Genomic DNA, 12269 nt, shown 5'->3' with positions numbered 1-12269 from the left:
AAATTAATGGGTTTTGGGACTTGAATAAGGATTTTACAATTTCTTACTCCAATGTTGGTGAGCTGAAAATTAAAAATAAAGTGCAGGAGACACCCATTAAGTCAGCGGAAATAAACACAGAAAATAGCATTTAATCAGATTTGTGACTGATATTTAATTGTTTTGTTTTTTTGTTTACATTCCCTTCTTGAAATCTCACTTCCTTAAAAACCACAATCAAAACATAGGAAAGTTTTATCCTTCTTCATGGGAAGGATAAAAAAAATTCACTGGATCAGCAGCTTTGGCAAAAGAAAAACACAAACGGGCAGAGCTTTGTACAAAACCAATCTATAAAGAAACACACTGCACTGTATAAAACAAACAAACATCCCAGTTAGAGAAACAATGGTGAGGCCGACACACAGGGTCACGTTCCACTTGACACAAACAATTAATTAAAATATTTGTAGAGAGTAATGGCTCCCGCAGCAGGGAATCAACCAAAGCCGAACACGGAGTGTCTGGTGGTCCACTATGCACATTATGTATTTGCATATCTAGAAGTAGGAGTATAAAATGCGCAGTTACGACATTGCGACCCACAGAACTGGCCGCCGAACAAGCTGACGACGATCTCACTGAGGATTTGTGCGTTTTGTTTTAATTAAGATGCTCTATACGAATCCATTCAAAATAAAATAGGCGTTTTGGTGTATACAGGACACGCTTAAAGCAGAGGATATGCCTTTTTTCCTGATTAAAAATAATATCTTTGTCGACAGATTCTGAGCGAGGGCACCGATAAACAGAAAGCTCTAGAACGATAAAGGAAATGACTATTTTAAACAACACTAAGATGATAGCACTAAGAAGCGAAGCATGCCGCTGGAGGCACTCAATACCCTTTATATATGCTTTCAATTGTTGGTAGTGGAACCATTATGCATTTTAGTTGTAAACGGTGCTTGTTGCCGGGGGGGGGGGCAACGCTGGAGTCCCCGAAACAGGAGTGCGTTTACTGCAGCATATCGAGTTTAGCAGCGGCGGGGAGGCGTCCGGTGTGATCACACATCCTGGACGTTCATGGCGTCCTGGGGCCAGCTGTAGGTGTCCAGGGTGAAGGAGTCGTAGTCAGGGCTGTAGACGTGGGACAGCACGAACGCCTCCTTGTCCTTCGGCTCAGGGTACACCGAAGCAATGTTGTTTTTGTACGCGTAGTTGACCAGCTGAGACGGGGGGGGGGGGGGGGGGACAAAAGAGAGAATTAAAATACTCAGTGATATCATTTATATTTCCAAGGCAAGATCATGTGGGGAGATAAAGTCTACCTTCACTGCAATCTTAAAGGACACCTCTCTGATGGTATGGAGAGGAGGGTAAAGTCTTCCCTCGGCCAAGTGCTCCTCTGTGACCATGTCGGCGATGGCCTGAGAGCGAGAGAATAGTGAAATCCAAAAGGGTCAGGAGATATGATGACTTTTCAGAATCCGAAGAAATTAAGTATTCAATCAGCACACAATATTTCTCAAAAGATTGAACATGCAGCTAAAAAACATTGCCCAATATCCGTTCGGTTACGAAGAAAACCTCAAATAATCAATGATTCTGTAAGATTGTCAGGTCACTGAATAAAAATCCAATATAAAATGCACCTCTGCTGTGGTGAGGAAAATGTCGTCAGATATGTGCCGCACCCCGCAGGCTATGACACCCAGCGCAACCCCGGGAAAAACGTAGGCGTTGTTGCCCTGCCCGGGGTAGAAGGAGCGTCCGTCTGCCAGGGTCACCTTCTGGAAGGGGCTGCCGCTGGCAAAGATACCACGACCCTAAAAGAAGAAGAATGAAGGCAGAGAGACGCAAGGGGAGGAACATTTTAAAAACAACTGCAAGACAGAAATGTGAAAAAAAATGAACCTCCTCAAGCATGAATGGCAACATAACAGTGTGATGATTTGCTGAGTTTATTAGGTCTGTGACATTACTAGGGCAGCGTGCAGCATGTCGTACATGTTATTCTATCCGAGTGCTTCTGAGGGACCGGGGGCTCCTCACCTCAGTGAGCTGGTAGCACTGCTCCGCCGTGCACTCTGCTTTGCTGGTGGGGTTGCTCAGGGCGAAAATGATGGGCCGCTCGTTAAACGATGCCATGTCCTGGATGATCTTCTCGGTGAACGCTCCCGTGATGGCAGCCACGCCTTGCAAACACCACACAGCACAGCGGAGGAATCAGTGTTTGGGAGCTTCGCATGCAGTAGAGCTGGAATATAATCTGATAGGATCATTTATTGTCTTCGGCATCGTATCCTGATGAATTAAACACAGTGTGAGACAATTTTGCCGTATGAATTTATAGTGACAAGAGGATATGCAATATTTGAGGGATTTTTTTTTTTTTTTTTTTTTTTTGAGAGTACAATGTTGAAGATGTGAATTTAATTAGGCCCATCACTAAAATGATAATTGCAATATTATTTATCCATATCATACCAACCTCATTCCCAACAAGCTTCTTTCTGGTGGTGCTTCTAATTACATTTTTAAATTACAAACATGAAAAGCCATTTCCGAGATTTAAGAGGAAAATACAAACCCTAACCATTAATTTTCAACAAAACAATTAACAATTATTGGTTCATTAATGAATTAACTAAACGATTTACTATATAATTAAAGATAAAAATTTTAAAAAAAGTAGTTATGATTGGCAAAATTTGTTAAATTAACTTTCCAAATAGGTTTTTTTTTGGTTTTGTTTTTTTTAAATTAGAGTAACCATACATGTACTGTACATACAGATTTTTAGTGCCCTGAGGACGACTACTCACACGGTAGTCATGCTGCCACAGCAGTGACAGTGTCAAGCAGCTTTCATCAAAAAGCAGAAAGCATCTGCTCTGTTCATCATACAAGACACACATGAGTGTGCCCAGCTGTGAAACACACAATGAAGGGATTAGTCGACGGCCTTTGTTCAAAGAAAGTTGGTAGGAAAATATCTCCTCTCCCGTTTCCACAGTCCAGTTCATCCACAATTGATGGATATGGGAGACACGACCGTATACAGAGGACATGAGAGGAAGGACAATTGTTTTGGAATTCATGGCAATGCCCTCTTAACAGAGACAGACGTGTTGCCAACCGCTCAGGTTAGGAAGTGGCAGTGGATATATCGGTCTGGAGGACCGTGGATGAAGTGGCCAATATTGCATCGATCAAGAGAATTGTGGTTTTTGTTCATTTTATTTTTTATGTTAATCAATAATTAAGTCAGCATTATTGAATACATTATTAAACTATAGGTATATAGAGTAGTACTTGCATAGTACTTAAACTAAATTGATCAATATAAATCGGGAAAGATTGCTTACAAAATGTATTTTTAAAACATCGTGGAGAGCAGATGCATGATGCATAGTAGCAGCAGAAATGCATTAGTTTTTGGTTTATACAGTTTGAGTTATTTTTAGATTTACTTTTTTTTTTCTCTTCACTTTTTGTGTTCCTGTGTCAAAGTGATCTGCTGGTTGAAATAAGATAAATCTTTATCTATTCCACAGAGGGGTAGTCTGCAGTGTTACAGCAGTAACAAATTGGCATGAAGTATTAGTAAATTGGTAATATAAATTAAACCATATGATAAATAAGTAAATAGTATAGATTAAACACTATGCATTAAATCGTAATATTGCATGAGTGAATTGTCAGTTTTGGTGTTGTGATATACAATAGTGTTTGTGTTTCCAATCCTTACCGGTTACTTTTTTTCCCCCAGTAAAGCTGGTAATTGTTTAAGTATAATCTAACAGCATTGTTAATATTATACATTTTTATTTTTACTCTAGAAGCAATCTAAATTTGACATTGAATAAGGTAGCTGTTGATATACAGTACAAAACTTAGCAAGTGGTTTAAAAAGAGGAATAATTGTTTCGTTCACTAGAAAGGCAATGGATTGTGTACGTTCACTTACTAAACATTTAACATTCAATTAAATGTTAAATAAGTTGGCTGTTTCAATGGTTTTTAATTTGGACATTCAAAACATTTTAAGTTTAAATTTGAAAATATCTTGTGGCTCGATTAATGTTTTAATTGCGTATTGAGGAATAAACCAACCCATCTATTCAGTGTTTTATTTCTGCGGTTTAAAGCAGGAATCCACTTGCTGCAGATTTGACCAGTGTAGAAGTGACTGCGTCTGATTGGGAAGACCTGAAGGATTGATCGAAGAGCATTGCTTTACAATTAAGTAAGGCCATAACATGCCTAGCATGCAAAGGTCCTTGTAAATAATTGATATTATCACCATTTGTATTTAACAGAATTGCAAATTTGATTATTTCAGAGGCTCAATTGGAATTATTTTGAGATGAAATGCATGTAAGCACATAAATGGAAAGACCTTGATTGAATTTAGCTCTATACCTCATATTGAGCTCCATCGTTAAAATGTATTATAGCATCAGATATTAAAAGAGTGGCCTATAGAGCCAGGATCATTTTGATTAGTTCTTATTTAAATATGACATTCTAGTTGTCCAGTCTAATTGTCGAAGCAATGTTCAGAAGCTGAGTTAATGATTACTGTGTTATCATTCCGGGACAGAGGGTCAGAGAACCTTGGAGTAATTATATTTATGACACTGCCTGTTACAGTAGTAGACCTCTCCTTTTATCTTCTGATAATGTCTGCAACCAAACACATGAAGTACCCCAGGGCTTTTCACACAGGCCCAAAGGACATTCCTATTTTCCTGCTGAGAGACATGCCTACTCCTTTATTTCCGCAAAGGTCTGTGGAGACCTTATATAGAGAGAACCAGTTTGTCCAACATCAGACTGAATAACTGGGGACATTTTCTGAACAACGAACAAAGTCGGTCAGTCAGTCAGTCAGTCTCTCTCTCTCTCTCTCTCTCTCTCTACTCACCGATGATGGCGGTGGGTTTGACGGTGTGAACGACCTCCTCCAGCGTGCGCAGGTGAGGATGCTCCTGAGCAAACTCCTCTTTCTCGTGGTTGACATGACTTCTCCCCTGCAGGGAGCGAAGCAGTTTAATGCAAATTGTTAAAGAGCACAGCTTGGTGCAAACATAGCTGAAAAGAATTTGGCAGATGGGGAAATTCAGATGTTGGTGACTATGGTCCCACAGAGAGACAGAACCGTTACCTTCACGATGAGACCTCTGGAATCAACCATCCAAATCCTCTTCGCGGCCTCTGCCTTCGTCAGGCCTTCTTTAGCCATCGCCATTGTGAGCAGGTGGGCAATGCCCAGAGCAGCCTGGAAACAAAGCAGAACGGCTTATAACCTTAAAATGCCTCAAAACCCCCCACAAACTGTGCTTCAGTCCTTTTCCATTAAGTCTTGCTCTCTCATCTATTTCTAAACAATGTATTACACATGAAATCACAGGAGCGGTAGAAATTTTACAATAAGCAAGTAAATATTTGCATAAACAGGTGTATTTACCTCTCCTGCTCCTTGGAATACAAATTTGTGGTCTGAGAGTTTATTCTTGGTGACTTTCAAAGCAGCCAAGATCCCAGCAACAGCAACTGAGGCTGTGCCTGAAAATGGGAAAAAAATGAATGCAAGCAAATGAATAGCAAGACTTTAAAATCAATAATGTCTAAATGCAGCCAGATATAGTGCATCACTGCGAATAATTCTGGATTCCAGAGTAGGATCAGCTTTTGAAGCAGGGCTTAAGACTGCGAACACTTAGTTGCATTTTGCGAACATTTTTGGAGATAGTGCTACTAAGTGTTACTAAACCCTATAACCAGGAGCACCAGTGCGACTTGCAAATATGCCAACTTATTTTATTTATTATAATTATTATTTTTAACAACTGTCCTTGTATATCTGTAGCAGTCACAGAAAGTGTCCCCATTACGAACGGTCTTTGTTTCGTTCCATAAGTAGAAGTTCATAAAGTAACCTACATGGAAAATAAACACTCTTTTGGCGCGCCGACCGCAGGCACATCGCTGGCGCACGCATCGTCGGTACCGTCTGAGAGCGAGACGGGCGTGCAAATTGTGACCCGATCGCCCCCTCTCCGCACCCGCCCTCGGAATGTCACCCTATGCGGCCTCTATCTTGCCTATAGGAAGAGCCAGCCCTGCCTGCACATGCTAAGCTGGATATAAAAAAAAAAATAATAATAAAAAAAATAAAAAATAAAAATAAAATAAAAAAGGGAGCACTTGGTGTGGCGTGCACATGTAAGAGAGAGAGCAAGAGCTAAGGCTCTCATCGTGGTTTTTAATGACAGTAATGTACTGACCACATAGCTTATGTTTACATTTGTTAATTTATTATTTGGTGTATGTTTTAAAAAAAAAAAAAAAATAAAATAAAAAATAAAAAAAAATAAAATAAAAAAGCACTATTTAACAGAATGAATTTTTCTGTTAAAGCACTACTTCAAAAAGGTGACTTTCCTTTAAAATAAAACAGCACATTGATATTTCTGTAAATTGTCTATTTATTACCAAAACATTTATCAGTTAAGGCTCTGTTATAGTCGTCGCAAATGAGCCATGCGGCTCATGCCGCGCACAATGCCAGAGAGCATGGGCATATTTGTGCGTTGCTGTGGAGATGTCATGGTGATATTCTCCTGAAAGACAGGAGCGGAAGGATCTGAAGAACATGAAAGGCAGTAACATTTTAATAGAGAGAATAAAGTGTTAAATGTCTGTGCAAGTGTTGAGTCAGTGCAGGGTTTAGTCAAGATTTTGTGCAAATTGTCAGTGTAAAAATTACAAACAAGTCCCGAGGTATTAAAATAGTCAAAATTTTTGGATAGAGACGGCACTGTTTCCATGAATTCAACGGCATCTGGTCATTTTTGTGGTCAGGCACGGATGGATGGTACAGATTGTACCTGTGGACCTCTTTGCAGAATCTTTCCTTTAGACGCGTCCATCTTGAATTATTTCCCGAAGCGCACGGTGAGGAGTTCCAAAAAAGTTGGGGGGCGCCCGCCCTCGCGCAAAATCGCCATACGGGGCGGTCACAAGCACCGCAATGGTGTTGTTTATGACTCGCGCACTGAACGACACTACGGCGACTATGAAGCAGGATTAATACAGTTAAAATGGAAAAAATATGGTTCAGTAGGGAGCACATGAGCTACTACTAGTAAGAAAAGTTAGTGTGGAGTCCTGTTTTGAAGCCCAGTAAAGAAGCCCTCATCTGAAAGCTTGAGGAGGTCCAGCTATAGTGAGACATAAGATGTTTGAGAGGGGATGTATTACACGATAGGGGGAGTGATGAAGATGCTGCGAGCACTACCTTGGATGTCATCGTTGAAGGTGCAGTATCGATTCCGGTATTTGTTGAGGATGCGGAAAGCATTACTGTTGGCAAAGTCCTCAAACTGAATCAGGCAATTCATCCCATACCTGTGGGGGTGGGGTGGTTCCAGTCAGTAGGCCACGACACTACAGCATACATCACACTTAAGACATTTGGGTTCTCACTCACCTGTCAGTCACTGCCTGCATGAACTCATCGATCAGGTCGTCGTATTCTTTCCCTCGAACCCTCTTGTGCTTCAGTCCGATGTACAATGGGTCGTCCAGTACTGTCTGATGGGAAAAAAAAACAACAAAAAAAACCAAAAACATTTTCAGTCATTTTAATCAATTGCACCACACGATTCTGATGGGTTTCTTTTCTTTTTATGTAAATTTCCACCGTTTTGAGGTACCTGGTTGTCAGTGCCAACATCCAGGAGCACTGGGAGACACTGCTGGGGTGACACCCCCCCGCAGGCTGTGTACAGGGCCAGTTTCCCAACAGGGATGCCCATACCGTAGCAGCCGAGATCACCCAGCCCCAAGATACGCTCACCGTCCGTCACCACGATGGCCTGCACAGACACGATAAATAATATTATAACATCCTGAACCACAAAGTCATTTGTTTGTTTGTGTTTCTACAATTCTCTTATCAATATGACTCATTCCGACCCGCATGCAAAGTTAGTCATGTAGGTACTGTACCTTAATGTCTTCTTCAGGCCAGGAATTGAGCATGGTGGCAATGTGGCCCCTGTCATGAATAGTGATAAAGAGTCCTCTGCAAGAAAAAACAACAGATAAACAGTTAATACTTCTTCTTTCGGCTGCTCCCGTTAGGGGTCGCCACCATAACGACACTTTTAGAGCATATTGGTCAAACTGAATTGAAGAAATTTGAAGGAATTGCAGACACCCTGATAATGATGAAAAACTAAATGAATTATACAGTATAAAAACATTAACAAAATATTATAATACTATGTTTATGAGATTTTCTTGTCTCACCTTGGTCTTCTGAAGGCCAGGCCATACTGCTGGCAGGCCAAACCCACAGTGGGAGTGTACACAATGGGCATGAACTCTTCCACATCCGAGGTCAGCAGGCGGTAAAACAGTTTTTCGTTTCTGTCCTGCAGAGTCATCAGAAGGATGTACCTGCGAGACAGACAGGAAGTGCAAGACAAGGAATAACACGGGTCAATGTGTGTAAATATTAATAGTGGAGAAAGAGTCTATTCTAATACTGACAAATCTATGGAGGAAATGTGATAGGGTTTAAAATAGACTTTTCCATCCTGAGAGGCACATGTTTTGACAAGTATAAAAGATTGTTTATACTGAAGTTCTTTTGAAAGAATCTGGAATGTATTTTATTCAAAATATATCTTTTTAATATTGGTATGGAAGAGACAATAGACAATGTATTTGTAATTTGATACACAATTTAAAAAAAAAAAAGTAGGATCTAGTCTCTAAAACGGGACTTTGCCAGCCATGTCAGAATTTTGGCTGCACTGTAAACTTTTTCAGTGGGGGCTCACTTGTCCAAGGGGTTGCTGCGAGTTTCGTAGCTCTTCATCACGCGCAGCACTTGGACGTCTTGGGAGAGGAAACAGGGCGGCAGGAGGCCGTGGATTCCCAACTGTTGGCGCTCCTCCAGGGTGAAGGCCATTCCCTGTAGGACGGAGGAGATGGGGCTAGCCTAAGCGATACAATACCTCCCTCTGGAAACTACCCGCCCAAAGGGGCTAGAAACTCCAAAACCAAAGATGGAAAAAAAAGAATCTCCCAACACAGATGATGACACATGTGTGAGTCATGAGACTAAAGCTGAAACACCCAACAGTACACACTGGTCTTTTTGTTCTTATTTCTTTGTACTGTATATATTGATATTTATATCTTTGTATCCAACAAATCAGCAAGGTTTCCTTCTGAAAACTTTGTCAACTAAGAGCAGCAAACAATTCTAGGATCCAACTGATGCAAACAATATGGAGTCACAGTTCTAAAGAACCTTTTGAAGAAAGGGCCGCAGCCATGGTCGGTGCTGCTACACCCCTGTCAGGGGCTGGCAGCCTGCCCATGGGGCTATATGGGTTGGGGGCATCATCTATTTATTCTGCCCAATAGAAGAGGGACATGAACTCCCTCCCCAGCCCAGCCTACTCCACTTCCACATTTCCCCCTCCCTGCCAGCTCACTTTTTCCATTTCCCCTCGATTCCCACATACCAGAAAAACACTGACCTCCGGAGAACACAAGGCAGTCAGAACCAGTCATTGGGATCTACTGTATTACATCCATGCAATTTGAGAACCAAACACTGACAGGGAACGTCAGCAGTGTAAAAGTGTACGGTGAACGAAGATTACGTTGAGACATGGGATACCGGTTTCACCTTGCAGTGGTCGAAAGCTCCAACATTTAAATTATAAATAATGCAAAGACTAAGACTTTCTATGATGCTCTTTACTAATGCCTACAGACAGACAATTTGCAGATGGATTGAGCTTAGGTGAAACTGACGGTTTAAGCCAATGGCAGACTGAACATGCAGTAGCCGAATATCAAATTAGACAAAACAAATATGGACATGCGTGAAGCGAGGGAGAGGTAAAGGTGCTTCGACAGAGAGCAACAGCTTAACAGTCATTGGTTAAATCTTTAAGTCTATAGTTAGGAGGCACTGAAGCAAATAAAGGGAAAACACTCAACTAGTGCCTGTTATTAACCTCTGCAGCGCTTCGTCCAGAGATCAAGGAAGTAAAGAAAGGATGGATGTCAGAAACAAGAAGTGGGCAAGAAAGAGAAACTCCTCCCTACCATCAGCAATAAACACACTCATTTCACTTGACGGTCTGGTCTATTCCCTTGTCGACCACAGTTGTGTAACTACAGAACTATTTCTATGAATAAGTTTGCTACTGAATCCTTCAACAACACTTTTAAACTCACTCACAAACTAGGAATAAACAGATCTGCAACAGACATTAAAGTGGCGAGCGATAAAATTGTGTGTGTCGGGTGGATTACACTACATCCGGGAATTCCATTTGAAACTTCAACTTTTCTCCCCCAACACCTGGGTTTACCATAGTAGTTTCTCCCCTCTCTTGAAGGGCTGTTACTAATGAAGCGGCAGCTAAACACAGTTTAAAATACAGGGGGGAAAAAATGGGATTTTTAAACAAAACAATCTTATGGATTGACACTTTAATTTTGGAACTATTTTCTTAATAGAATTATTCACGACTTAAAACGAAAGTCACTCATAGTTTGGATGCAAATAATAATGCATTGCATTAAAAAAAAAAAAAAAAAAAAAAAAAAAAAAAAAAAAAAAAAAAAAGTTTCGCTTGCTTTCCACTAGAATTTAACAATTTGTTTTTTATTACACTGCCAACCTTATTGAGGTGGGGGTTTCTGGTGATGTCATAGCCCCGTTTCTTGGTACTGACACTCCCTTTGCGGCTGGATCCACTGTGGCAAACTCTGGCCGCCTGGAAACAGGCACCGTCCGTCGGGCGGCACCAGGCGTCAGGGTGACCCGGGGCGCCCGCAACCACCCGGGCCGCACCCGCCGGGGCGCGTCTGCCCAGGGACAGGAGAGTTTTCCCCGCAATTGAGTTCATGCTGCCTGCGGAGATAAAGGAGGCGCAGCACTTGGGTCAGTGGTGTCGATACCAAGTGTCCTTCCGTGCAGAAGCAGGCGGCGTTTGACCTAGAAAGTGCACGCATTCCACAAGTCACTCACGTTCCACTCGTTGGGCTTCAGTAAACAAGTCGCCGAAAGTGTAGACCTACGTTTGGCCTAACCCAACTGAGTGTCCATTAGACCGAATAGACAGAAGAGAATGTATACAAAAGGTAGATATAAATTAAAGACCGAACAGAACAGATGGATACCCGATCCATGCCCAGAGAGAAATTGCAGCTCACACTAAAACAATAGGCAATAATAATTAGTAACGGTCCATACAGGTACTGCAGAACATTTATAAGAAAAGATAAATGGCAATGTACAATTAACATATACATCAATTAAAAGAAAACAGAAAGTTACACAGTAAACCTTCCACCCAATAATAAAAAATAATAGACCTCGTGTCGAGTATCCATTGCTGTAAATATGACAAAATCGGAACACAACTACAGCAGCAAACAACAGCTACCAGAATCACAGAGGGGACTCATTAGAATCAGATGCTGATCTAACATAATTATATACATCGATCGTTTAGGATGAGCGCGGTGCGACGGATCCACAGGTGCAGCTCTCGCCAATGCCCGAATCTTGTTCTTTGCCCGCCGCCGCCGCCGCCGCCGTCGAGCTAACGTTAGCGTCGTAGCACGCCGGCTAGTGCGTCTGCACTGAACAAGCGGCTCCGCCATTGGCCAACCGGCCGGTGCGGTTCTCGCCAGTAAACTCACCTGGAAGCGCCTTAAAGCAGCCGTTGGGCGGTGGGGGGGGGGGGGGGGCTCTGTCGACCGGGCCTTAATCCCACGCTGCTCGCGAACCGGGAGATAACGTCAGTACTGCCCTCGGACGGGACTCCTTTTTTTTTTTTTTTTTTTTTTTTCCCCCGCGGCGACTACTGCGAAGACCCGCGGACGCGAACAGCTGACCGGAGCCCCGTCGGCGTCGACGCGCCACCAATTGCCGACTGGGCGGGATCTAAGCCCCGCGCGCCCCTCCTTTGGCCACCGGCACCAATCGGGTGAGGAGGGACGAGACGGAGCCGACGCTGCCGCTCGGAGACCGCGCGCCCTCAGACGGTCGCAGGAGGAACCACTAACCGCAAACGTTCCACGTCAGATCGTGTGTATTACGGTATGTAACTAGATCTTTTTTAATCATTTATTGCCATCCTTTTGGCCGTGCTTTTGCGTTTTACTACTCAATTCAATGTTACGACAAAATGCGTGGCTTGATGGGGGGGAAACAAAAAACAAAAAAAACCAAACCG

At 42.3% G+C, this 12269-nt stretch overlaps 1 protein-coding gene across 5 annotated transcripts; it reads right to left on the bottom strand.

The window, feature by feature from the left end:
* Positions 1-96: 96 nt before the first annotated feature.
* On the bottom strand, positions 97-11936 carry me3 (malic enzyme 3, NADP(+)-dependent, mitochondrial). Of its 5 annotated transcripts, none has more exons than XM_080019218.1 (16): positions 11531-11637; positions 11057-11122; positions 10707-10939; positions 8841-8974; positions 8305-8454; positions 8002-8077; positions 7707-7868; positions 7481-7584; positions 7289-7398; positions 5456-5553; positions 5153-5266; positions 4913-5018; positions 2035-2177; positions 1635-1808; positions 1311-1409; positions 97-1208 (listed from the first exon to the last, which is right to left on the bottom strand). In XM_080019218.1, exons 3-16 carry the CDS (start codon positions 10932-10934, stop codon positions 1047-1049), a joined length of 1860 nt encoding a protein of 619 aa, XP_079875344.1. In that variant the 5' UTR covers positions 10935-10939; positions 11057-11122; positions 11531-11637; the 3' UTR covers positions 97-1046. The 5 variants fall into 5 exon arrangements, with proteins under 5 accessions (XP_079875344.1, XP_079875342.1, XP_079875343.1 ...); XM_080019216.1 differs by having other exon boundaries at positions 11404-11536; XM_080019217.1 differs by lacking the exons at positions 11057-11122; positions 11531-11637 and adding an exon at positions 11734-11936.
* Between the last annotated feature and the right edge of the window lie 333 nt (positions 11937-12269).

Source organism: Zeus faber (assembly GCF_960531495.2).
Source record: "Zeus faber genome assembly, chromosome: 18".
NCBI classification, from domain to species: domain Eukaryota; kingdom Metazoa; phylum Chordata; class Actinopteri; order Zeiformes; family Zeidae; genus Zeus; species Zeus faber.
This window is presented reverse-complemented; position numbering and strand designations above follow the sequence as displayed.